General features: G+C 41.5%; 1 protein-coding gene across 2 annotated transcripts in view; it reads right to left on the bottom strand.

Annotated features, from left to right (window-relative positions):
• Positions 1-2,293: 2,293 nt before the first annotated feature.
• Positions 2,294-27,590, bottom strand: part of zswim5 (zinc finger, SWIM-type containing 5) — a 244,384-nt gene continuing 219,087 nt past the window's right edge. For both annotated transcript variants that reach the window (XM_072273637.1, XM_072273636.1), the window contains 7 exons: positions 24,498-24,635; positions 21,904-22,164; positions 20,809-20,944; positions 18,877-19,034; positions 15,612-15,775; positions 14,246-14,327; positions 2,294-4,994 (listed from right to left, as the gene is read on the bottom strand). In XM_072273637.1, the coding sequence (XP_072129738.1) occupies positions 4,132-4,994; positions 14,246-14,327; positions 15,612-15,775; positions 18,877-19,034; positions 20,809-20,944; positions 21,904-22,164; positions 24,498-24,635 (1,802 nt within the window). In that variant the 3' untranslated portion in view covers positions 2,294-4,131. The remainder of the gene's footprint in view (positions 4,995-14,245; positions 14,328-15,611; positions 15,776-18,876; positions 19,035-20,808; positions 20,945-21,903; positions 22,165-24,497; positions 24,636-27,590) is intronic.

Consider the following 27,590-nt stretch of genomic DNA (forward strand, 5'->3'; position numbering starts at 1 on the left):
CAATACTTCAAATTTGGCCTCACCAACATCTTATACAACTTCAGCATAACGTCCCAACAACTGTGCTCAATACTCTGATCTATGATGGCCAATGTGCCAAAAACTTTTGTTAAATCACTCTACCTCCTTGTGACCCCACTTTTAAGGAATTCTGGATCTGTATTCCCAAATCCTTTTGTTCTACTGCACTCCTCAGTGCTCTACTGTTAACTGGGCATGTCTTATCCTGGTCTGTCCCTCCACTGATAAAGATTAGGAAGAATCGACTCATATCTGATGCCTGGTGTTGAGCCCTGTACGCCCTTCTGCACACCTTGTTAGGTTGTTTTATATCACATGATCATTTATGTTTTTAGATAAACATACACGATGAGTGAGATTTACGATATTATAGCACATGGTTTAGAGAATGAAATTCAACAGGTTTGGGCAGGTCCTGAGCTCTGTTAGAGCCTGATGTCTTGTAGGAACGGGATGAAGAGGTAGATCCAGAAGTTTTTTGGAGAGGGTCCCAAAGCACTTTTGCCAATGTGGTAGAGTTGCAAGGGTCTTGCAGCACAGAAATATTGAAAGATCAAGAGGGAGTAATCTTGCTAATTCGAAAGAAATTCCTGTAGCAGACTACTTTAGAATCAGAATCAGGTTTATTATCACTTGCATGGGATGTGAAATTTGTTAACTTAGCAGCACCAGTTCAATGCAATACATAATCTAGCAGAGAGAAAAAAATAAAATAATAATAAATACACAAGTAAATCAATTACATATATTGAATAGATTTTAAAAAACGTGCAAAAACAGAAATACTGTATATTAAAAAAAGTGAGGTAGTGTTCAAAGATTCAACATCCATTTAGGAATCAGATGGCAGAGGGGAAGAAGCTGTTCCTGAATCGCTGAGTGTGTGCCTTCAGGCTTCTGTGCCTCCTACCTGATGGTAACAGTGAGAAAAGGGCATGCCCTGGGCGCTGGAGGTCCTTAATAATGGATGCTGCCTTTCTGAGCCACTGCTCCCTGAAGACATCCTGAGTATTTTGTAGGCTTGTACCCAAGATGGAGATGACAAGATTTACAAACTTCTGCAGCTTCTTTCAGCCCAGTGCAGTAGCCCCTCCATACCAGACAGTGATGCAGCCTGTCAGAATGCTCTCCACTGTACAACTATAGAAGTTTTTGAGTGTACTATAGAACTATAGAAGATCTAAGGCATTGTTACGGGATTAACATAGGGAGTATTTGGAAGTATTGCAGAGCACGGGACCTGAAGGTTGCCTCCTTTTGTTAACTCAGTTGTTTCCTTTTGTCTTAACTTAATATTTTCTTCAATATCCATCCCAATTCTGGGGTTAGGATACTGACTAAAAAGATCAGGTACATTGTCAGCAGGAGCGTAAACTATCAAATAAAAACACAAGCTTGAGTGATCCAAATAAATGTACAAAAATGTGTGCAAGGAATTCTACAAAAAGTAGCTTAAGCACCAAAGATTAGTTGCTCTCATTCTCTTATTTTCTAGGACAAGATTTCAATAAGTGTGCTTGCCACTTTTATCATCGTCATGACACAAACACATGGAATCAAATCATTCAAACATTTTCTTCTTAATTTCCACATTTCTGCCCAGGTCAAGAGATCCATTTTGGATGAACAGTCTTTGCTTTTCCTCCTACAATCAACCAAAAGAAATTATGTACTGTTTATGCAGGTGTCATCTGCCTCATAGCAGGAAATACATACCTTAAGGATTTAATTTGTACTAGAATGATCTAGAGGTGTGAATTTAAACATCAAATGCCAAAAAGTATAGATGTCTGTGGGGACCCTTTCCTTTTCCCAAAGCTTCATTCAAAAGCAATCCCAGTTTTAATTTTACTTTCCTCACAGTTACTTGGGATAGGCTTCAGTAACTCATATATGTGAAAGCAGTAATCCTAGATGAGAATGGTGTGGGAGAATCACTCCTACTCAGAAAAAAGGTGAAAAAATATGAGGGGTTAATTTGTGTTTTGGATACATCGCCGATCTTCATACTAGTTCTAAATGAGCTGTTGACATTCACATAATGCTCCTGAGGAATCTCACCTTTAGTCAACAAAGTGACACAGGTCATTAAATTGCATTCGACAGTGAGAGGACTGGCTTGACCATTTCACCTTCATGTTAGGTCAATGGATTCCTACCTCTTGTTCACATCTTTAATATGCACAGCAATGGGACTTGGGCAGGGACTGGGGGAGAAAAGGGATTGTCATTAAATAAGCCCCAGTTAAACACAATGAGGAGGTTAGAACTGTAGTTGTGTTCCACACTTTATTCATTAAAAAAGCACTGAAATTTTTGACACAGTTATATAAAATGGTAGTAGCATTACATAAATAGTATTAAATTTCATATTTTTTTGTCTTTTTAAGCATCAGATCAAGAGGTTACACAAAAATGAATTGTTGATGAAATTAGATACTTTGTGGCAACAAATACTGAATTAAGCTTTCAGTAGCGCAGAGAGAGGCGACATTTACTAAACACTTTTTTCTCATATCTCAACAGTAGGTACATCTAGCCAACGTTCTCTATCAGCGCATTTTTTTCCCCTAAAACTATGACAAACTGACACTGGTACAGTTAACACAAAGACATTCAAAAGAAGTTTTTTTTTTGCAATGTAACCGGACCAACAAGATTTACATTTTTTCAAAACTGTTCACGGGAAGCAGCTATTTGTAAAAAGAAAAACAGTGGACGCAGGAACACAACAGAGGAGGAAAAAATTAAAACACTTTCTTTTTTGAATGAATGACATTGGAAAGGCAACAGCTTTTTAAGTTGAAACACTTTTTAATAACTTTTCTTTTTAATTATCTGTGGTATTAGAACATGATAGAGTTGCTGTTACGAAATATGGTTTATGTAACGAGAGGTTGTACACGCAAGTTCTAACAAATGACGCTGAGTGCTACCAGCTCATTTACTTCACAGTCACCCATGACTTCTTATTTTTAAATAATTTTTTGAACCACAGAATACTGTCCCAACAGAGGTACGAGGCAAGTTTAATTAATACCTGTGTGTACTTTCATAAAGTACCAAGTCCAAATTCTTTCATCTACACCTAATCTTCAGCTCCTAAAAATAAAACTTATTAAAAAATTATTCCCAATTTAACCTTGGGAACCAGTTCATATCCAGGGGACAGTACATAAGTAGTTCTGCATAGAGATGTCATCTCCTTCACTCGTTTACATACAAACACACAATGCATGGGGGTAACCTGAGAAATGTGCTCTGCAGTCTCCCTCCTGTTAAAACATTTCCAGCCCACAGTGAATTTCAAGTATTCCATTAATGACATAGAATATTAATTATAAATTAATATACTTTACAATTCTTTCAATAATAGACACATATAATATAATATTTACAGTTTTCATAAATGCTTTTGCTACTTTTGTTTAGCATCCCTGAGAATGGTCTCTTCTTTAAGTACCTTCACACACACAAAAACACACGGTGTATGGTCACGTGTGAGTAAGCCATCTCACTAAACTGTTTTGGTGGTGCGTGAGGTTTAGTGTTGCTTTGCTAATACATAATCATTTTTTAAAAATGCATACTCTTTCCTTTGCTTTAAACCTGGCAACTCATGGAGATTAAAGCTGACTATGGGAGACAACGAGAGAGAGTCAGAGACAGACAGAAATAGAGACAGAGACAGAGAGAAATAGAGACAGAGAGAGAGAAAGCGACAGAGAGAGACACACAGGCAGAGAGAGCCACACACACACACACACACACACACACACACACACACACACACACACAGACAAAACATTAGAGAAATAGAGAGCTTGCTAGAGGTATTTGCCTTGTGTGCTAGGATTTGGTTTACTGGGTACACTTGTAAAACATAAGAGACTTTGTATAACTTTGTTTTCCACAATCCTTGAGTTTTATGTGCCAGAACAGTTAATTTTGTGGCTGCTGAAATTACTGAACAATGTTTATACTGGTTAATGCTGAAATAAAAGCTGACTGGCTCCACTGGCTGTGCCAAGACACTGAGTACCACTCCTAAGAGACAAGATCACAGTTGAACAAAAAAAAAGGAAACAATAAAAGTTTATAAATAGTGCATCAGCCAAAGCGTTCTCGGACAAGCATCATTAGTTTTTTCTTTCCCTTATAAATCTGTTTTAAGTTATCTATGAACTGAGCAAATTGAATATGTCCATCCTGTGCCATTAGAAACGTTTCTCTGGCTTTGCTAAGAAATTCAATAAACTCCCCATAGTGCCGCGGGCTGATGTGCGTTAGGCGAGAGTGAGTGGTGTTGATGTAAGCACCAATAGTGGCATCCAAGAGCTGGCGGAGAGGAGCCTTGTCAGTTGACATCAATTTACCCGAGTTCCGCCGGCCAGGTATACCCGCTAGTCCAGGCGCCGTCATTGTACACCTGCGCAGAATGTCTGACAGCACTGTGGCACACTGTACACTCTTAACGACCAAAGGGATAATGGCAGCCAGTTCATTTTTACCCAAAGAGTGGCTCAAAGCACATGCCCATAGAACATCATTGATAGCTGGGTGGGTGTCCTGGTTGTAGGCTAAATTGAGGTGGGTCATGGCAAGGCTGGCGAGTTTGAAGGCCCGTAATGGGTACCCTCGATGCTCCATATATCGAGCTATGGTAAACAACTGGGAATAGGTCATACCCGTAGAAGCTGCATCGATAACAATTTGATAGGCCGTTTCAAAGGCAATATGGTCTTTCTCACAGAGTGTTAAAGCAGACAGTGCACAATTCTGTGGATCTTTCATGGCACACTGAAGAGCAAGGGTACGGGCACAGCTAGCCAATTCCTCCCGTTGTGTGTAGTCCAAGTTCAGCCGAAGAATGGTGTTGTGCGATGTGACAGTAGCTGCCACAATACTGGTTGCTTCAGTTGGAGTGAAGAGTGTGTACCAGCTCTGTAGAATGCTGACCAAAGCTCGCACACCTAAACACAACAGAGAGGAAAGTAATGACAGTACAAAAAGTGAGTTGTTCCCTCATTCATTCTGATACCTTTGCCAGAGTACATGGGCATCAACTATCATCATTTCCTTCATCTAAGTACATTTATCTTAAGACCATAAAAGGATTGGGCCTTGACAGGTCATTAAGAAAAATGCTTGAAAAGAGAATAGAATGTTATACAGAATTTTATTGATTACAGACAAATTGCTTCTTAATTTTATTAAGGTTTACTAAACCCATATTAGGCTTTTAAATTGTCCCTCGTTGTTCTGCTTTCTCCTCTGTCTGTACTTTTATTTTAATGCAGAATGCTTTCTCTTCCCTACAAGCATATCAGCATTTGGACAGATCCAAAAATGGTACTGCACGGGGAATTAAAGCAGCAGAATGCTGATGAAGGGAACATGCACGGTGCATTAGGGAAAAATGAAACTATTTTCTTTGTAATAAATAGGACAATGGGCTATGCACTTTAAAGTAAGTCACTCCCATGGAACAGCTAATCTGCTGACAAAATAATTACGTGCATTTCAAATAACTAAATTATATTACTAATATTTATTTCCCTGCAGTTTTTTTGACATTCTTTATATTACTATTTAAACAGTAAATTCTGGCAAAGTTGGTTAATAAAGATGAAGATAGTAGTTTGATTTGGTGGAGCATCTGAAATTAAGCGGCTGAATTAACGGCAGACACAAAAGATTGCTGAACATGGAGCATTAAAGAAACTGATGGAAGAACTTAGTGGGGTCAAGCAGCATCGGTTGAGGCAGCTCTCGGATACCTCTCCATTCCTTTCTGGCCAATGTCTCCTAGACTGTTACTGATCGCATCCCATCAGGAAGTCTCCCCACCTTCTGCATTGCCACTTCTATCACTAACCTAGGATCCATAGGCAGGACTGTGTTGATAGATCATTCAACCGTTTCATATACCGACTCTATTCTGTTTCCCCTGTCCAGTCCCTTTGCACCTACATCTGAAACACCTTTCATGCCCAATTTTGAAAATTCCATTTTTCTGGTCCCAACTCCTTCATCTTTACCATGCACTTCTAGTCTCTATACAGCTCCATCTTAGGGCTCTCCATTTCCTTCTTGAGCAAAAGCCACCTAGTTCCCCTCCACTAAAACTCTTAACCATCTGGCAAATCTTGACCTTGCTTTCAACGGCTTCTCTTTCAATTCCTCTCAGTTTCTATAAATCACGGTGTAACCATTCACTCACCTTGGTCATAGCTAAGTCTGGCTTTGTGTCAGCTACATAGAACAGTCCACGTTCCAAGCCTATACTGGCAATTGTCTCCAACTCATTCCCTGTTGCAATGACAGCTGCATCTGTGGGGAACTCATTAACTGTATCACCTTTGTCACCAACTTCCATTCTGCCCTCAAATTCACCTGAATTGTCCCTGACTCTTCTCTGCCTTTTCTGGTTTCTTCTCCATTTCAGGAGGTAAAGTAACCACCGATATCTACTATATATCCAGACTCTCACAGCTTCCTCACTATACTTCCCCCATCTGCAAGAATGTCATCCCTTTCTCACAAGTTTTGTGTCTCCACAGTAGTATTTGCTCCCAAGATTATACTCTCTATTCTTTGCCCATTGAAATGTCCTCACATGCATTTCCTCCATTTCCTGCTATCTGCTCTCACTCCCCTCCCTCCTCAGACAGACCTGAGACAGATCTCCCCTTTCACTCTGTTAGCCTCTATATCTGGCACATCATCCCTTGCTGTTTTCACCAACTCTAATGGGGTCCCACCGCCATTCACACCTTCCCCTCTCCCTTCTCCACACTTCCTGCTTTCCACAGTGACCACTCTCTTTGTGATTCGCTGGGATGCTCAACCCATTTCCACCCACCATTCCTTGCCCCCTGACACTTACCCCTTCAACTGTAAAGTGAGCAGCATTCACTCCTGCACCAACTCTCTCACCTCCATCCAGGAAGCTAAACACCCCATGCACATGAGGCAGAGATTCACGTGCACCACTTCCAACCTGGTCTATTACATTTGGTGCTCACAGTGTGGTCTCCTCCACATCAGTGAGACCAAGGAAAGACTAGGCGACTGCTTTGAGAGCACCCACAGTTTGCTCACAATGTCTTTGGGTGCATGTCATTTTAACTGCACTTCCCATTCCCACTCTAACCTGTCCTTGGCCTTTGCCACTGCCATTTCGAGGCTAAATGAAAGCTAGAACTCTACTTTACATTTTGCTTGGGCAGCCTCCAACCCAGTCATATGAACAGTGCATTATCTAATTTCAATCAACCTCTTGTGTTCCCTTCCCACTCCCACCAGTTCAATCAATTTCTCCCTTCACTTTTCGATCCCTTCATTCCACCTCATACCTGGACTCATGTCCCCTCTCAACTGCCCACTACCCCTTCCTAAACCGCTTCTACCGTTCATCTACAAACGCCTATCTTTACTCTCAGCCTTCCTGCTTCATCTGTCAAATCTTCACCGCACACCCACCTCTAAATCCAATCTGTTTCCATCTATCATCCACTAGTCCAAGCCTTACCTTTCTCACACACTTTAAAATACTGGCCACCTCAGTCATGATGCAGGGTCTCAACCTAAAACACTGACCATGCCTTTGCCTCCTCTGATGCTACTTAACCCACTGATGCCTTTCAGCTTATTTATTTTTATCTGAGGTAACAAAAATGGTATACTTATTGAAATGGTACACTTTAACAATATAATCATTCTAACAGAGAATGTTTTTATTGTGGACAGCTGTAAATAATAAGACCTTAAGATATAGGAGTAGAATTAGGCTATTTTGTCCATCAAGTCTGCTCCACCATTGTATCCTTGCCAATCCTTGCTCAGCCTCAATCTTTTGCCTTCCTCCCGTGTCCCTTCATGCCTTGACCAATAAAGAATCCATCAGCCTCGGCATTAAATATCTATAAAGACTTGGCCTCCACAGCTGTCTGTGGCAAAGAATTCCACAGATTTGCTGCTTCCTGGCTAAAAAAATGCCTCCTCATCTCCATTCTAAAAGGACACTCCTCTATTCTGAGGCTGTATCCTCTGATCTTAGGCCAGGGGTTCAGAACCTTTTTTTTTAATGCCATGGACCCCCACCATTAACGAAGGAGTCTGTGAACCCCAAGTTCAGAATGCCTGTCTTAGACTTTCCCACCATAGGACACATCCTCTCCACCCTATCAAGGCTTTTCACCATTCGACAGGTTTCAATTAGGTCACCACTCATTCTTTTGAATCCTAGTGAATATCAGCCCAGAGCCATCAAAAGCTCTTAATATGAAAAACCACTCAATCCTGGAATAGTTTTGTGAACCTCCTTAGAACCCTCTCCAGTTTTAGCACATCCTTTCGAAGATAGGGGGCCAAAAACTGCTCACATTACTTCCAGTGAGGCCTTGCCAGTGCTTTATAAAGTCTCTACATTATTTCCTTGCTTTTATATTCTCATCCTCTTGAAATGAATGCTAACATAGCATTTGCCGTCCTCACCACAGACTCAACCTGCTTAAAGATTCCCAAGCCCCTTTACATTCTCAGTTTTTTGCATTTTATCTCCATTGAGAAAATAGTCAACCCTTTAATTTCTTCTACCAAAGGGCATGACCATACACTTCCCGACACTGTATTTCATCTGCTACTTCTTTGCCCATTCTCCTAATCTGTCTAAGACCTTCTGTAGCCTCTTTACTTTCTCAAAACTACCTGCCCCTCCACCTATTTTCATATTGTCTGCAAAATTTGCAACAGAGCCAGCAATTCCATCCTCCAGATCATTGACATATAAAATAAAACGAATCAGTCCCAACACAGACACCTGTAGAACAATACTAGCCACTGGCAGACAACCAGAAACAGCTCCCTTTATTCCCACTCTTTGTCTCCTGCCCATCAGCCACTGCTTTATCCATGCTAAAGTAAAGTAGGACCATGGTCTCATAGCTTGTTAAGCGTCTTTATGTGGCACCTTGTCAAAAGCCTTCCGAAAATCCAAGTAAACAACATCAACCAATTCTTCTTTGTCTAACCTGCTTGTTATTTCTTCAAAGAATTCCAACAGATTTGTCAGGCAAAATTTTCCTTTGAGAAAACGATGCTGACTGTGGCCTATTTTATCATGTGCTTCCAAGTACTCTGAGACCTCATCCTTAATAATCAACTCCAACACCTTCCCAACCACTGATGTTAGACTAGCTGGCCTATAATTTCCTTTCTTCTGCCTCTCCACCTTCTTGAAGAATGGAGTAACATTTGCAATTTTCCAGTCTTCTGGAACCATTCCAGAATACAATTATTCTTGAAAGATTATTACTAATGCCTCCACAATCTCTTCAGTCACGTTTTTCAGAACCCGAGGGTGTACACCATCTGGTCCAGGTGACTTATCTACCTTCAGACCTTTCAGTTTCCCAAGAACCTTCTCTTTAGTTATGGCAACTTCACACACTTCACGCCCCCGATACCTGGAACTTTCACCATACTGCTGGTGTCTTCCAGAGTAAAGACTGATGCAAAAATACTTATTGTGTTCACTTGCCATTTCATTTTCTCCCCCCCCCCCCCCCCATTACTACCTGTCCAGCATCATTTTCCAGCGGTCTGATATCTGCTCTTGCCTTTCTTTTATTCTTTATGGGTCTGAAGGAACTTTTGGTATGCTCTTTAATATTATTGGCTAGCTTAATTTCGTATTCCATCTTTTCCTTCTTAATTACTTTTAGGGAAAGGAAGAGGATGGCAGTAGTGATAGGGGACTGTATAGTTAGGGGGTCAGACAGGCGATTCTGTGGATGCAGGGAAGAAACACGGATGGTAGTTTGCCTCCCAGGTGCCAGGGTCCGGGATGTTTCTGATCGCGTCCACAATATTCTGATGTGGGAAGGTGAACAGCTAGAGGTCGTGGTACATATTGGTACCAACGACATAGGTAGGAAAAGGGAGGAGGCCCTGAAAACAGACTACAAGGAGTTAAGAACAAAGTTGAGAAGCAGGACCTCAAAGGTAGTAATCTCAAGATTATTCTTATAGTGAGTATAAGAATAGAGTGAGGTGGAGGATAAATACGTGGCTGAGGGATTGAAGCGGGGAGGGATTCAGATTTCTGGATCGTTGGGACATCTTTTAGGGCAGGAGTGACCTGTACAAAAAGGACAGGTTGCACTTGAATCTGAGGAGGACCAACATCCTGGCAGGGAGGTTTGCTAAAGCTATTGGGGAGAGTTTAAACTAGAATCGCTGGGGGGTGGGAGCTGAACTGAAGAGGCGGATGGCTCACAAATTGAGGAAGCTTGTAGACAGTGAGAGTGAGAGAGGGAGGATAGGCAGGTGATAGAGAAGGGATACAATCAGACTGATGGTTTGAGATGTATCTATTTTAATGCAAGGAGTATCATGAACAAAGTGGATGAGCTTAGAGCGTGAATCAGTACTTGGAGCTATGATGTTGTGGCCATTACAGAGACTTGGATGGCTCAGGGGCAGGAATGGCTACTTAGAGTGCCAGGCTTTAGATGTTTCAGAAAGACAGGGAGGGAGGCAAAAGAGGCGGGGGAGGGGGGTGGCACTGCTAATCAGAGATAATGTCACGGCTGCAGAAAAGGAGGAATTCATGGAGGGATTATCTTCTGAGTCATTGTGGGTGGAAGTTAGAAACAGGAAGGGGTCAATAACTCTACTGGGTAATTTTTATAGACCACCCAATAGTAAGAGGAACATTGAGGAGCAGATAGGGAGACAGATTCTGGAAAGATGCAATAATAACAGAGTTGTCCTGGTGGGAGATTTTAATTTCCCCAACTGTTTGGCATTTCCCTAGAGCAAGGAGTTTAGATGGGGTGGAGTTTGTTAGGTGTGTTCAGGAAGGTTTCCTGACACAGTATGTAGATAAGCCTACAAGAGGAGAGGCTGTACTTGATCTGGTATTGGGAAATGAATCTGGTCAGGTGTCAAGTCTCTCAACGGGACCTGTGATAGTGATAGTGATCACAATTCTATCTCCTTCACCATAGCAATGGAGAGGGATAGGAACAGACAAGTTAGGAAAGCATCTAATTGGAGTAAGGGGAAACATGAAGCTATCAGGCAGGAACTTGGAAGCATAAATTGGGAACAGATATTTTCATGGAAATGTACGGCAGAAATGTGGTAAATGTTCAGGGGATATTTGTGTGGTATTCTGCATAGGTGCGTTCCAATGAGACAGGAAAAGAATTGTAAAGTACAGGAACCATGGTGTACAAAGGCTATTGAAAATCCAGTCAACAAGAAAAGAAAAGCTTACAAAAGGTTCAAAAAACTAGATAATGATAGAGATCCAGAAGATTATAAGGTGAGCAGGAAGGAGTTTAAGAATTAAATTAGGAGAGCCAGAAGGGGCCATGAGAAGGCCTTGGCGAGCAGGATTAAGGAAAACCCCAAGGCATTCTACAAGTTTGTGAAAAGCAAGAAGATTAGACATGAGAGAATAGGACCAATCAAGTGTGACAGTGGAAAAGTGTGTTTGGAACCGGAGGAGGTAGAGGAGATACTTAATGAATACTTTGCTTCATTATTCACTACGGAAAAGGACCTTGGTGATTGTAGGGATGATTTACAGCGGACTGTAAAGCTTGAGCATATATAGACATTAAGAAAGTGGGTGTGCTGGAGTTTTGGAAAACATCAAGTTGGATAAGTCACCGGGACCGGATGAGTTATACCCCAGGCTACTGTGAGAGGTGAGGGAGGAGATTGCTGAGCCTCTGGCGATGATCTTTGCATCATCAATGGGGACGGGAGAGGTTCCAGAGGATTGGAGGGTTGGAGATGTTTTTCCCTTATTCAAGAAAGGGAGCAGAGATAGCGCAGGAAATTATAGACCAGTGAGTCTTACTTCAGTGGTAGGTAAGTTGATGGAGAAGATCCCGAGAGGCAGGATTTATGAACATTTGGAGAGGCATAATATGATTAGGAATAGTCAGCATGGCTTTGTCAAAGGCAGGTTGTGCTTTACGAGTCTGACTGAATTTTTTGAGGATGTGATTAAACACATTGATGAAGGTAGAGCAGTAGATTAGTATATATGGATTTCAGCAAGGCATTTGATAAGGTACTCCATGCACGGCTTATTGAGAAAGTAAGGAGGCATGGGATCGAAGGGGACATTGCTTTGTGGATCCAGAACTGGCTTCCCCAGAGAAGGCAAAGAGTGGTTGTAGACGGGTCATATTCTGCATGGAGGTGGGTGACCAGTGGTGTGCCTCAGGGATCTGTTCTGGGACCCCTTCTCTTCGTGATTTTTATAAATGACCCAGATGAGGAAGTAGAGGGATGGGTTAGTAAATTTGCTGATGACACAAAGGTTGGAGGTGTTGTGGATAGTGTGGAGGGCTGTCAGAGGTTATAGCAGGACATCGATAGGATGCAAAACTGGGCTGAGAAGTGGCAGATGGAGTACAACCCAGATAAGTATGAGGTGGTTCATTTTGGTAGGTCAAATATGATGGCAGAATATAATATTAATGGTAAGACTCTTGGCAGTGTGGAGGATCAGAGGGATCTTGGGGTCCGTGTCCCTCAGACACTCAAAGCTGTGGCACGGGTTGACTCTGTGGTTAAGAAGGCATACAGTGGATTGGCCTTCATCAACTGTGGGATGGAGTTCAAGAGCCGAGAGGTAATGTTACAGCTATATAGGACCCTGATCAGACCCCACTTTAGAGTACTGTGCTCAGTTCTGGTCACCTCACTACAGGAAGGATGTGGAAACTATTGAAAGAGTGCAGAGGAGATATACAAGGATGTTGCCTGGATTAGGGAGCATATCTTAAAAGAATAGGTTGAGTGAACTCAGCCTTTTCTCCTTGGAGTGACGGAGGATGAGAGGTGACCTGATAGAGGTCTATAAGATGATGAGAGGCATTGATCGTGTGGATAGTCAGAGGCTTTTTCCCAGGGCTTAAATGGCTAACACGAGAGGGCACAGTTTTAAGGCGCTTGGAAACAGGTACAGAGGGGATGTCTGGGGTAAGTTTTTTACGCAGAGAATGGTGAATGCGTGGAATGGGCTGCTGGCGACTGTGGTGGAGGCGGATACAATAGGATCTTTTAAGAGGCTCCTGGATAGGTACATGGAGCTTAGAAACATAGAGGGCTATGGGTAACCCTAGGTAATTTCTAAAGTAAGTACATGTCTGGTACAGCATTGTGGGCCGAAGGGCCTGTATTGTGCTGTAGGTTTTCTATGTTTCTATGTTTCTTTTGGTTTTTAAAATCTACCCAATCCTCTAACTTCCCACTAATTTTTGCTCTATTATATGCCCTCTCCTTGACTTTTATGTTGGCTTTGACTCCTCTTGTTAGCTACAGTTGTGTCATCTTTCCCTTAGAATACTTCTTTCTCTTTGGGATGTATATATCTTGTGCCTCCCGAAAAGCTTCCAGAAATTCCAGCCATTGCTGTTCTGCCACCATCCCTGCCAGTGTTCTTTTCCAAACAATTCTGGCCAACTCCTCCCTCATGCCTCTGTAATTCCCTTTACTTCACAGTATACTGATACATCTGACTTTAGCTTCTTCTTCTCAAGTTTCAGGGTGAATTTGATCATATGATGATCACTTGCCCCTAAGGGTTCTTTTACCTTGAGCTCTCTCATCAATTCTGCTTCATCGCCCAACACACAATCCAGAATAGCTGATCCCCTAGTGGGCTCAACCACAAGCTGCTCTAAAAAGCCATCTCGTAGGCACTCCAGAATTTCCCCCTCCTGTAATCCAGCACCAACCTGATTTTCCCAGAATACCTGCATATTGAAGTCCCACATGACTACTGTTCGGGAGTCTGTATACAACTCCCATCTAGACCATTTCACCCTTGCAGTTCGTTAGCTCTATCCACAATGATTCAACACCTTCCAACCCTATGTCACCTCTTTCCAATGATTTGATTTCAGTTTTTTACCAACAGAGCAATGCAGCCCTCTCTGCCTTCCTGCCTGTTCTTCCAATACAAAGTGTATCCTTGGACATTAGGCTCCCAGCTATAATCTCCTTTCAGCCATGGTTCAGTAATTATAATGCAGTTACCATCAAATATATTAAAATGGAAAAACTAGCATAAGATATAACTTGCAATCCCACAGTTCTTTTCCCTTGAGATAAAATAAATGATGAACTGTGAACTGATAAAAATTTTGACTGTAAACTTTGTAAAGTTTAGTACAATGATTATGTTACATACCAACTTCTGTAGCACAGGTCACCAACCAGCGCACCATTTCCCTGCGTCGCCAATTCAAGGTCGACAGAGTCATCCTCATCACCTGTGAAAAACAAGATAAACTGGATAATGTAATCTTTCATTATGTCTCTGCTTTCAGCCACAATCATTCTCAGCATATGGTCTAAGATGACAGCACTGTGTCTGCGATACTTCAGTGTGGCCCTGGAAAAAGCACTATTTCCATTTTCACTACGGTTGCTCCTTCTGAACAAATGAAGAAGGGTGTGTGGAAGAAGTGTTGGCAGGGAGTACTTTGTTTTTAGGTTCACCATGACGGAGTAAATGACAAAAGTCCACTCTAAATCAGGGGGCAAAGCAGGGTAAGGAAGGGGAAAGAGAAGCTCTGATCAACAGATTTCTCATGCTCTTATTTCATGAACAAAGCATTACTAGCAGTCACTTGTTGACAACTGTTGGTTGTCCATGACCCAATAATTCAGGAGGTTCTCACAGATTAGGTAAAACCTTGGGAACAGAAACATTAAACGTGTGGTGCGGATGACATTTCAAAATTTGCATATTGAATATTGAAAGGCCTAAATAGAGCAGATGGGGAGAGGGCCGTTTCCTATGGAGTGGGGTTCTAGGACCAGAGGGCACAGGCTCAGTAATCAAGGGTGTCATTTAGATCATGAAATGAGGTGAAATTTCTTTAGCCAGAGGGTGGTGAATCTGTGGAATTCATTGCCACAGACTGTGGAGGCCAAGTCACTGGAAATAGTTAATGCAGAGGACGATAGGTTCTTGATTAGTAAAAATGCCAGTGGTTATGGGAGAAGGCAGGAGAATAGGGCTGAGTGAGATAATAAGTCAGCCAAGATTGAATGGCGGAGCAGACTCAATGGGCTAAATGACACAATTCTGCTCCTATGTATGGTTTTAAAATTTATTTTCTCAAAAGGGTTGCAAACCTTTGGAATTCTTTACCCCAGAAACAGTGGATGCAAAATAATTTAGTATATTCAAAACTTAAATTAATACATAATTGGACTACAATATAATCAAGGATTATAGGGATTGAGCAGAAAAGTGGATTTAAGGTCAAAAATCAGATTGACCATATCAGTTTTGATTGGTGGATCAGGCTCAGGGGGTCATTCGGCCTACAACTGCAGCTGTTCTTTATTTTCCTGCTCCATTCATGATCATTTCAAGTTCTCCATCTTTCAATAGGCTGACTTAAGCCAAATAGTGTGTTTCAGATCTCTAGCAATGCTTTGCCTTGGCTCGTGTATTTACTCTCCTTGCCTCCCTGAGATTGCTCTTGCTAAAGTATGGCCCAGAATGGGACTGCTTCACCTGCTGTGGTGAACATTGTTCTTACCTGTAACCCAAGCTCAAGCGCCACATTGAGAAGCGTAATATCAGGAGGACTGTCTGCTGGTGTGGCTATTTTAAACGCATCTTGGGCCAGTTTGAATATTAAGGAAGAGGAGTGAATGTTCTTCCGGATCGCTTCTAGGACAGTCCGTAACCTCAACATATCTCCTGCAAATGGTCGGAATAAGTTACTTAGATGCTGTTGGCTGCCACGTCATGCCACTACTGTTCAGTTCACAGAATCAAAGAATGGATGCCGTACAGAAGGACGCCATTCAGTCTGCCCAGTTAGCATCGGCTTTATGTTAGAATAAATACAGCCTCCCCACCTCCCCCCAACCCCAGGAAATTTGTTCCTTTCACATAGTTATCCAGCTTCCTTTTGAAAACTATGAATGAAATTGCATCCACTATTACTCCTGACAGTGTATTCCAGACCTTAACCACTTCATGTCAAAAAAAAAATCCTTTTGGGAATTCCAATAACAAATGCACTCTTTTACCCTGCGCCTCAAGTTTATAAACTCTGGATTCAATTTTTCTTTTAACGAATTGACCTGACCCACCACTTTTAATGATGAGGTAGTATGCATAGAGTATGCGTCAGTATTTCTTGGCCCTTGTACATCTTTTACTATTTTGTCACCTACCTTATATTGCCTCTTCCCATTCTTCCTGCATTTCCCTTTCATTAATATTAACACACCTGCCAGCTATTCAACCATTCCACCAGCCTGTCCATAACTACTTGAAGTCTGTAATTATTGGCCTTATCCCTTGTTCAGCCTTTCTGAACAAGGGTGTAACTCTTGCACTTTCAAGCACTCAAGTACATCGCCTGAATCTATAGGTGCAAGGATGATTATGGCCGTGGCCTCTGCAATTTCCTCAGCCACCTGGGAACAATTCCATGGCATTTATCCACTTTAAATGCAGCTTGCCTTTTTGGTCTCTGTGCTGCATCAATTTTTAGCCCATCCAGAACCTCCCTTTGCTGAGACTCCACCTGCATTTTATTCCTTGGTGAAGAATGAAGTAAACTTCTCATTTAATATATTGGCTATGTTCTTCCCCTATTCATACGGCTATAGAATATGTTGTATTCTCTTGTTGCTATGCTCTTCCTTTGTTCCTCTTTTACTTTCCCCTGATTTTATTTTTGTAATCAGCCTGGTTTCTATAGTATGTGCTAACAGTTTGGCATCTGAAAAACTTCACCATGGGACAAAGTGCCTTAGGTCACCTGCCTATTTTCCGAGGACAGAAAGGGGTGGATACCGGGTAATACGTCACCAGTGGGGACAGAGATAGATAAATCTGAGAGTAAGCGAATTCTGGAAACACTCAGCAGATCAGGCAGCATCTGTGGAGAGAGAAACATTTAACCTTCCAAATCAGAGACCCTTCATCTGAACTGAGAAAGGGAGATAACTGAGATATACTTAAACCTCTTTTCTTTTCCTCAGTTAGAGGGTCTTGGACTTGAAATAATAACCCTGTTTCTCTTTCCACTAATGTTGCCTAACCTGCTGAGAGCTTCCAGCATCTTCCATTTTTATTTCATATCTTTGAAGTTTTTTCCGTTATTTTCAGCAAGCCATTCTACCTTACAGAACTTAGTATTAGAATAAAAATTGTTAATACTTGAAGGTTATCTATGTAGTCACAAAGTCAAAGGCAGGGTGGGTAGGGAAAAATCTAGAATAAATCCTGTGAATGCTAAGAATGAATTTAAATAATCACTACTTACAAAATCAGTAATATATGTCCCCAATAATTCATTTTTAAATAGTTAGAATGCACTGTGGTTATTAATGATATGTATGGGCAAATATATCTGCACTTAAAATGGCAACTAGTGAACATGTATTACAGTGAATCTCAGTGCACTGAGAACACTATGGAACGTTAACGCAATTAGTAATGAGGACAGCGTCTTAATGAAGGATCTAGGTCTGAAACATCGACTCTTTATTCCTTTCCATGGGTGCTGCCTGAACTGCTGAGTTCTTCCAGCATTTTGTCTGCCTTATCCCAGATTTCCAGCATCTCTTGTGTCTATAACTCTGAGGACAATAAACACTGAGTGCCTTCAGACTGCTGAAATTTGATTTTATTTTAACAATCTAACATGTTAGTACCATCATATTTCAGTCCTGTTGTACAGAAGACTGGATGTTGATACAATCATCCTGTGCGTTATGAACAAGAGCCTTTCCTACTTGGTGCACCATTCAGATGTCCCTCATCTACCAGCAGCAATGCATTTGTCCGATAAAGCAGAATCAATAAAAGGTCATTTCTACCCACGACTAACTCCCGATAAAGCAAGATCTAGGGAATTCTCTTTAATCCAGAAAACGTGACATCATTTGAACTGTAGTTCTGCATATTTTATTAAATCAGGAAGGATTTTAATAATATACAAAATATTATACTGACCATATTGAGCATACAATATATCAATAAAGCACAAGTAAAGAAAAACATCTTTAAATATATGAACAGAAGAAAATCTGCAGATGCTGGAAATCCTAAGCAACAAAAATGCTGGAGGAACTCAGTAGGCCAGGCAGTATCTACTGAAAAGAGTAAATACTTGATTTCTCGGCCCAAGATCTTTCTTCAGGACAATACATGAAGATTTTTTGAAAATACAAATCACACTTACAGTATGAATAAACAAGCATTGTGGTCTAGAAAATTGCAGATTTTATATCCCAATTAGAATTTTTGGAAAATATTTTAAAGACACATCAGCAACATTTTGCTGCAAAGCTGGCATGGGATTTTGCATGCTCAGATTAAGCTCAGCAGAATGACTCCCCTCTCTCAGAAAAGCAGTTATTTTTATTTAGCCATTACAGCGTGGAGTAGGCTTTTCCAGCCCTACAAGCCACACTGCCCCAGCAACCCCTGGCAGACCCAATTAACCCGAACCTAATCATTGGACTGTAGAGGAAACCTGAGGACCTGGAGAAAACCCACGTATTCCACAGGGAGGATGTACAGATACTCCTTACAGAACGGCATCAGAATTTAACTCCAAACTCCAGAATGCCCCATGCTGTAACTGCGCCGTGCTAACCGCTACTTTTAATTTTTGCAGCACACCCAAAGGACTTGCTCCCTTACAACCCTAGTGTACCACTGGCTAACTGAAATTTATTGAATGGCAAATCACAGACACCATGCTTTCACATCACCATTCCATCGAAAAGATTAAGTAGCATGAACATCAAAGTTCCTTCTTGTTTGCACTGACTAACCTTTGGCAGCTGTTAACATTGTTGAGGCCAGCTCACATTGTTGAGACTCCAGGTGCCCTAAAGTAAACCAGCGAGGGTATCGACTGGGTACGACAGAAACAATGTGGTGGGGGTGTGAGACATCACCTGCGTGAGCAGTGGACTCTAGAACAGGCAATCTGAAAAAAATAAGAAGGAGTATGATAGCAAACAACAGGAATTCTACAGATGCTGGAAATTCAAGCAACACACATCAAAGTTGCTGGTGAACGCAGCAGGCCAGGCAGCATCTCTAGGAAGAGGTGCAGTCGACGTTTCAGGCCGAGACCCTTCGTCAGGACTAACTGAAGGAAGAGTGAGTAAGGGATTTGAAAGTTGGAGGGGGAGGGGGAGATCCAAAATGATAGGAGAAGACAGGAGGGGGAGGGATGGAGCCAAGAGCTGGACAGGTGATTGGCAAAAGGGGATACGAGAGGATCATGGGACAGGAGGTCCGGGAAGAAAGACAAGGGGGGGGGACCCAGAGGATGGGCAAGAGGTATATTCAGAGGGACAGAGGGAGAAAAAGGAGAGTGAGAGAAAGAGTATGATAGGTTGAGCCCACTGGGAATCCTCCAGTGGTAGTTAGCCCTACTAGATATCTCAAAATGCACACACGTGGTGTTAGTCAATTTGTAGACTCAGTGAATGGTTCGTTTTAAACTGCTATATCTCCATTGCTTCATGGTTTTTCTTTCCAAATTCCTATGTACAGAAAATAATTATTGCAGTCATGATCACAAAACACAGACTGATTTTCCCACTCCACAGAGACCGAGTTGGGGAGGAAAACACAGAGTATCTTCCCTTCAATTTGGACAGTTCCCAGGTAGAACTCAGTTTGTAGGAGTGGAAAGTTTTCTGTGAAGATGCTACCCTATCAAACTTTAACCAAGAACCCTACTGAATACTCTGACTTTAGTGCAATATATTTTGACTGCTTCTCCAAGTGGAGTTGTCCTTGTCAGGGGGTGTTGAACCTGTGAGTCTTAATGCTACAGGCAAGCTGCGGAGGCCAAGTCATTTAAAGCGGAGGTTGATAGGTTCTTGATTAGTGAGGGCGCCAAAGGCTATGAGGAGAAAGCAGAAGATTGAGCTTGAGAGAGCTAATAAATCAGCCGTGATGAAATGGCAGAGATGAATGGCCTAATTCTGCTCCTATGTCTTACAGCCATCATTGAAATGAAAAAGAAACACCTCATGTATCTGGCTTTACTTTTATTGCTACCTCATCGCACAGACCGTAATATGCACAAGGGTTCTAGGTGCAAACTAAAATCTAGAAAGTAGGTTCTATTCTGTCACAAAAAGTATCTGAGATGGCATCGTTCCCTCCTACGTCCAGTATGATACTTGTCCATTGTGCTACATCTTTTGGCAGCATGCCAAGTAGAGTGCTTCAGGGAACATGAGGATAAATAAAGAGGTTACAGATTCAGCTCAGCAGATGCCTAGGAACTGAGTGTTCCCTAGATGAAACAACAAAATAGCAGGGATCCTTTCACTTCTTCTGATTTAAACACAATGTAACCATTTCTCAGATGGTGCATTAGAATTGCTCTAATTTTGCCACTTTTATTGTAAGAAAAGAAATTGGATTTTTCTTGCACCACATACACCTGTCTCTATGCTCTCCATTGTACTCAATAGCTGACTCACATTCCTGCAGGACATCACATACTGATGATACTAACGGGTAAAATTACAAAGTTGAGAATAGATTGCTGACCCATCATATTGACACCAGCCATCACTGTCAGCTGTTGAATACTTTCACAAAACATGATAACCTCCAAACAGCCTGGAGTTGCTGACATGTTTGAGCCTGTATTGAAGGGTACAATAATTGACACAACCAGATCGCAAGCTATATGTGTCCTATTCTTGAATTTACAGTTTAATGAAATTACAAACCTCATTGCTCTTAAAGCCAGCTTGTACGCAAGGTCGGCATCGTGCGACAGTAATGCTGAGAACAGGTACTTTGCAAACGTGTGCATTGGCACGCTTTCTCGGTGAATCACCTCACCCAGGCCACTGAAAGGACCTCCTGTTAATGATCAGAATTGTCATCAGTTTGGTTGAAAGAGAAAAATCCTCATGAATTTTTACATAAATATATTACATTGTATGAAAGTTTATGTAGAAGACTTCAGTATTTTTCAATTTGTTCCTTACAGCTGCTGCAGCTTTTTTTTTCAATTGAGTATTGCTTTTCCTTGAAACTAAAGAGCTGTCTTCCTTGTCAAGAATCATTGATATAAATATGAAATGAAGATATCCTCAAGCTTCCTGCTACTCATGTTTCTTATTTTTCCTCACAAATAATTGCTGCAAACCACAAAGCTGAAGGACTGAATTTCCACTAATCTTTGATAACTTTGATGGAAATAATCACACGAATCCCATAAATTAGATTTCCATCACTAATCCAGAAGTTTTATAGGCCTTCCACTGATGACAACTGGATGAAGCACTATAGAATAGAATATTTTCTTGCTGGAGGTACAAGTTTTTAAAATCCCTGTCTTTAATTCAATTGTATATCAGAAATAAATGCACTTTTGTACTTACCAGCACACCCTGAAATAATTTAGCGTGGTTGGTTTATGAAATTACTGTGTTACGGATATAATGGAATAGAATGTTTTCTCAGTGGTTCAGGGGAAGTCAAAAGTCAATCCAATAACAGTGAAAAAATCTGGAAGTTAAGCTAACTTGGTCACCTAGCTGTAGATCAACAGCTATCAAAGAAATTCAAACTCCTGGAGCAGGTAGTTAACTTATGAGCTCAAAGAAAGCAAGGCTTTGCACTATTTCTCGCTGACCTTTGAGAGTAAGAAAATCAGACCATAGCAGATGAATCCAGCCTTGCTGCTCAAGTTACCGCTTTTGGAACTGACGGCGTGGTGTTCTAGTTCACTGCATTCTCTAGAATATTTTCCCAAGTGTAACAGTGGCAAGTCCCTTTCTTACAAATATATGACTACTGTGGATGAATTACTTTACCTTCTAATAGGATAATAGACTGTTTACGTAGGACTTGTACAAGCATTTCGTCTAATTCAAGCTCCTGTAGTTTGAAGATTATTTGTTCCTCATTGCGACAGACCTTGTCTTGTGCATAGAGTCCCTCGGGCATTACTCTTTGCTGACCCATGCCCATCAGTGCTACCTCCATAGCCAGTGTAAGATAAGATTCATTGCTATCCAGGCACCCGGACACAGCTACGTGTTGGTAGATAGCAGGCTTCAGATCGCTGTTAGAATCTAACGGGAGCAAAATAGACATTAGTCTAAAGAATCCAGAACAAAATGTCAACATTTTGCCATGAATTAATTCTGAAACACTTTTTAAAACCTTATACGTATATACATACTTCATGTTTATTATAGTATGTTAAAAAATCCACACACTTTCCATTGGTTTTATGAATTAAGCATGGGCAATGTCTCACCACAATTCTATATTCAATAAACAATGTCCTTACAGTAAGATCTGGGATTGAAAGTTTTAATATACTACGTGGACTCACACCACCAAGTTCAGGAACAGTTATTCCCTAATCAGGCTCTTGATCCAGAAGGGATAACTTCACTCACCCTAACACTGAACTGTTTCCTCAAGCTATGGACTCACTTTCAAGGACTCTTCATCTCATGTTCCCAATATTTATTGTTTATTTATTATTTTTTTTGTACTTGCACAGTTTGTGTTTTGCACATGGAGTTGTTTGTCCATCTTGTTGTGTGCTGTTTTTCATTCATGCTATCATGTTTCTATGGTGAATGCGCGCAAGAAAATGATTCTCTGGGCTACATATGGTGGCAAGTATGTACTTGGATAATTAATTTACTTTGAACAAAACTTTCTTTAACTTCTGTGATTATAAACTAAACTATTTGTAGAGGGGTGCTGTATTTTCAAACAAACTACAAATAATTACACTGCTAGAAACTTGTTTATTTGCATGGTAATTGTGCATTTTGCACACAGCTTTGTCTTGGCGTACTTACAGACTCCTTTATCATCCTTACCCATATTACCAATACTGATACAGATTCCACAGTTAATCAGCAACATCACGTTAACTAATAAACTAAAAGAAGTATATGGATGACTATAAGAAGTCTGCTGGTTGGAACCTCACATGATTTTCATTTACTTATGGATGATAGCTATTGCTGGTAAGGAGGCGGCACTTTATGACCAGCTTGAATCACTGCAGTCTTCTCATTACGGGTGCTGTGTTTCATTAGTTTAACCCAGTGATGATAAAGGAGCAGCAGTGAACTTCTTACTCAGGTTCGTAACTTGGAGGGGACCGTACGCTGGCAGTATTTCCATCCATCCAGTCTCCTTAGCAATAGAGATCACCAGTTTAGGAGATGCTGACAGAATGACCTCCATTCTGCAGGGTAGGAATTACAATCATGGTATGTGCTGGTTACGGAAGGAGCAAAACTGATTGCAGATGGCGTACCATTTAAGAGACATGTTGAACTCTTGGAGCCAAGCAGCATAAAACAAGGCCTACAGATCACACTAGCCATCAAAGCCCATTTACACTATTCCTCTAGCAGCTTGTTATTTGCTCCATATTCCAGCACCTGCATTCTCTTGATCCCAGACAAATTCCGCTTTATTTTCTCCACATCCATCTCCCTGACCTGAACCATTCTACCTCTTATTTGCAGCAGAAAACTCACCACTCAATTGCACAGCTTTGGGATGTTGAGAGGAAACCAAAGCACTTTGTCAGAGGGAGAATGTGCATTCTCTACTCGGAGAGTAACGAAGGTCAGGATTGAGGGACAGCAGCTCTTCTAGAATTGCCGCCATCTCCCCTGGTTAGGGAGTGTTCCGTCAGGCTCCTTATTTGTACCCTGCAGATGGTGAAAAGGCCTTTGGGACTCAGACAGTGAGCTACTCAGCGTAGAAACCCCAGCCTCTGAGCTGTTCTTTTAGCTGTGGTATTGACGTTGCTGATCAGGTTTTTAACGATACTGAGTGATAGGGATGCGGGTAAATACTAAAGGTATGTGATTAGACGCTCCCTTATTGGCAGTGTCATTACCAAAGCATAAATCTTATCTGCTATGTAATATCCCACGTCTGCAAATTGCCTAGATCTTACTGCAGGCAGATATGGGCTGCTGCATTTTCCAATGAAGTGCAAATAGAACTGAACAACAGAATTGAATATCACACTTTCCACAACAATCTGCTTCCCCACATGTTAGTAGTGCACTACAACCAAAAACATGTTTTGATGGGGTTGCTTCAATAATTAAAACATTTTAATTAACTAAATTGAAATTCCCAACTGCCATGAATTGGATTTCTGGATGGCAGAATGCACACTGACTGTGGATATATTTGGGACCATCTTAATATTTGATTCTAATCAAAAGCAAACGGGATTCAAAACAGCAAGGCATCCAATATCAGAATTACAGAACTTGTGTTCGTCAACCATCTGTCTACAAAAGCAAAGCTTTTGCATAAGTGCTCCCTCCAGTGGTTATATGTGGAAGTTGGTGACAAACCAACTGGAGCAAACAGGCTGAAGAAACGAGAGGACCCCCTCCCCCTTACTTACCTGCTGTGTCTATACAACTTTCATCCTCCAGTCGGCAAGCTTCAGTCAATGTGATGAAGAGACACCCAATCGGGTCCAAAGGATGTCCCACCCACCCTTCCAAATTTGTAATTGTAGTTACTCCTCTGTGTAATAATTCTGAAAATAGACAATTCAATATCAATGAATAAGACATTCTGAACCATTATGATTATCATAGCACCTGACCAGAAAGAAAATTCACCAGGGTAGAACTCTGTCAGGCCTACCTGAATATTTTAAACATACCATTGGTAGATGTAGGGTCTTTCCATGATAAAGATTCAAATAACCCACATCACTCCTTTCAATTATAGAGAGGTGATTGCTATTTTGCTTCGTGCAGGAACTGGTTGCTTCACTTACGAAGGAAAATGCAAATAGCATTGAACACTATGCAATTATGGACCTTGTAATAGAAAGCATGTCATTGAATGAGCAGCTGACAATGGTTGTACCTAGGACATTGAGTCAGGGAACTGCTGCACTGATGTCCTGGGGCTGGGATGATTGATCACCAACAGCCACAACTATGTCCATTAAACAGGCTATGAAGTGTTTGTCTTTTGATACCTGCTCACTGATTTTATAAGGTCATTATGATGTCAAATGCTACCTTGTTATCTAGGGCAGTCAAGTCTCATTGCACCTCTGGAATTTATATTTGGTCCCTGCATGCATGAAGGCTAGGCTAAGGCCAGGAACTGAAGGGTACAGGCAAAACTCAAACTGAGCAACTGTGAGCCGTTGCTGGAAAACAACAGTGGCTTGACAGTACTGTTTGTTGCCCTGTAGGACATTGTTGACATGCTACTCTGATGCTATTCCGAGTGTGTACACTTGTGGGCTGCCCCCACACATTCTTGGATGTGCTGGTTGTCAACGCAACCAGCATATTCAACAGTATGCATTGAGGTACATGTGATTAAAAAACTGAATCTGAAACTATCCATGACTCCTTGAATCACTTTGCTGAGGATTGACAGTGGACCGACTGGGCAGTAATTGGCCAGAAGGGATTGCCCTGCATTTTTTTTTGCGTGAACAGAAAATACCTGGGCAATTTTCCACATGGTTGGGTAAGTACCAGCACTGTAGCCACACTGCAACAGTTTGGCCAGAGACACAGCAGTTTCTGGAGCACGGGTCTCTAATACTACAGCTGGGCCTTTACTGCTGAGTTTTCTCAGCCATTTCTTGATATTATGTGAGGCGATTCAAATGCACAGCTGTTACTCCATTGTAATCCTGAAGCAAGAGACGAGAGAAGAACTTGTTCTCCACTGTCTGCAAGCACAGGCGCACTGGTGAAGAGTTTGGCCCAAAACGTTGACTGTTTATTCCTCTCCATTGATACTGCCTGACCTGCTAAGTTCCTCCAACATTTACAATGGATTTCCAGCATCTGTAAAATTTCTTGTGCTGATGATTGCTGTGCTGTGAAGCTGGCTTGCATAGGATAGCAGGAGGACTAACAGCGTTAGAACGAAAAAGTGGCTAAAGAAAATCAGTGAGAATTTTGAAATGCATTCCACTTCGGTGAGGAGGGATGGTGTTTACTGCTGCCTCATCTTCACAGGCAGCAAACACCTCAGGTGGTCACAGTCAGTGACAGGTTACTGTCACCATGGTGATGCAGCAGCCGGAGTTGCTTGGGCACAACTCCAACAACACTGCAGGTTCAATTCTGGCCTCTGGTGCTGTTTGCCTGTTCTCCCTGTGAATGTATGGGGTTCTCTGATGCTCCAGTTTCATCCTGCGTCCCAAAGGCACGTAGGATGGTCGGCTAACTGGATGCCATGAATTGTCTCCAACACCCGTGGGTAGCAGGAGAATCACAGTCAACAGGCAACTGAGAGAGAATGGTTTACAGGGAAGCTGCAGAGAATTGGGAAACAGTCCTCTGAGAGGTAGTATAGATTTGATGGGCCAAACAGGATCCTTCCATTATTATTTATAAAGATAGAAATAATAGTTGTATACAAAATACATATTAAATAGTAGCGAATATTGAGATATTTGTGAACATTTAAATGTTGCAGGGTTTCTTTACTATGTGATTAAACCAATCTCAACAATCCCTTTAAAAAAACAAGAAAGGTACTTTTAAAAGTCTCAATAGCGTTCATATAAATTTAACTTTAAGTTTAAGTTTGTTGATGACCCCACTGTTCTTCGCCGAAACAGCATACAGGACAGAGGTTGAAAATCTGGCTGAATGGTGCCTCATCAACAACCTCCCATCACCGCCAGCAAGACTGAAGAGCTGATCATTGGCTACAAGAGGAGGAATCCAGAGGTCCATGAGCCAGTTCTCATCAGAGGATTACAGCTGGAGAGGGCTGGCAACTTTAAATTCCTCAGTGTTATTATTTCAGAGGATTTGTCCTGGGGCCAGTATATATGTGCTATTACCAAGAAGACACGGCAGCACCTCTACTTTCTTAGAAGTTTGCGAAGATTCGGCATGTCATCTAAAACTTTGCAAAACTTCTATGGCTGCATGGTGGAGAGTAGCCTGCTTAGTTTCATCATAACCTGGTATAAAAACACCAATGCCCTTGAACAGAAAAGCCTACAAAAAGTTCTGGACACAGCCAGTTCATCACGGGTGAGGCCTTCCCCACCATTAAGCACATGTACAAGGAGTGCTGTTGCAGGAAACCAGCGTCCATCATCAAGGACCCCCACCATCCGGGTCATGCTCTCTTCTTGCTGCTGCCATCAGGAAGGAGGTACAGGAGCCTCAGGTCCCACACCACCAGGTTCAGCAACAGTTATTTCCCCTGAACCACTCGGCCCTTGAACTAGAAAAGATAACTTCAATCACCCAACACTGAACTTATTCCACAACCAATTGACTCACTTTCAATAACTCTACAACTTGTGTTCTCAATATCAATTGTTCGTTTGTTTACGTGTTTGTTGAATTATTTTTCTCTTTTTTATTTGCATGGCTTGTTGTCTCTTGCACACTGGTTGTTTGTCCGTCTTTGTTGTGTGTAGTTTTTCATTGATTCTTTTGTGTTTCTTTGTATTTACTGCAAATGCCCACAAGAAAATGAATCTCAGGGT

Source organism: Mobula birostris, chromosome 12 (genome assembly GCF_030028105.1).
Source record: "Mobula birostris isolate sMobBir1 chromosome 12, sMobBir1.hap1, whole genome shotgun sequence".
NCBI classification, from domain to species: domain Eukaryota; kingdom Metazoa; phylum Chordata; class Chondrichthyes; order Myliobatiformes; family Myliobatidae; genus Mobula; species Mobula birostris.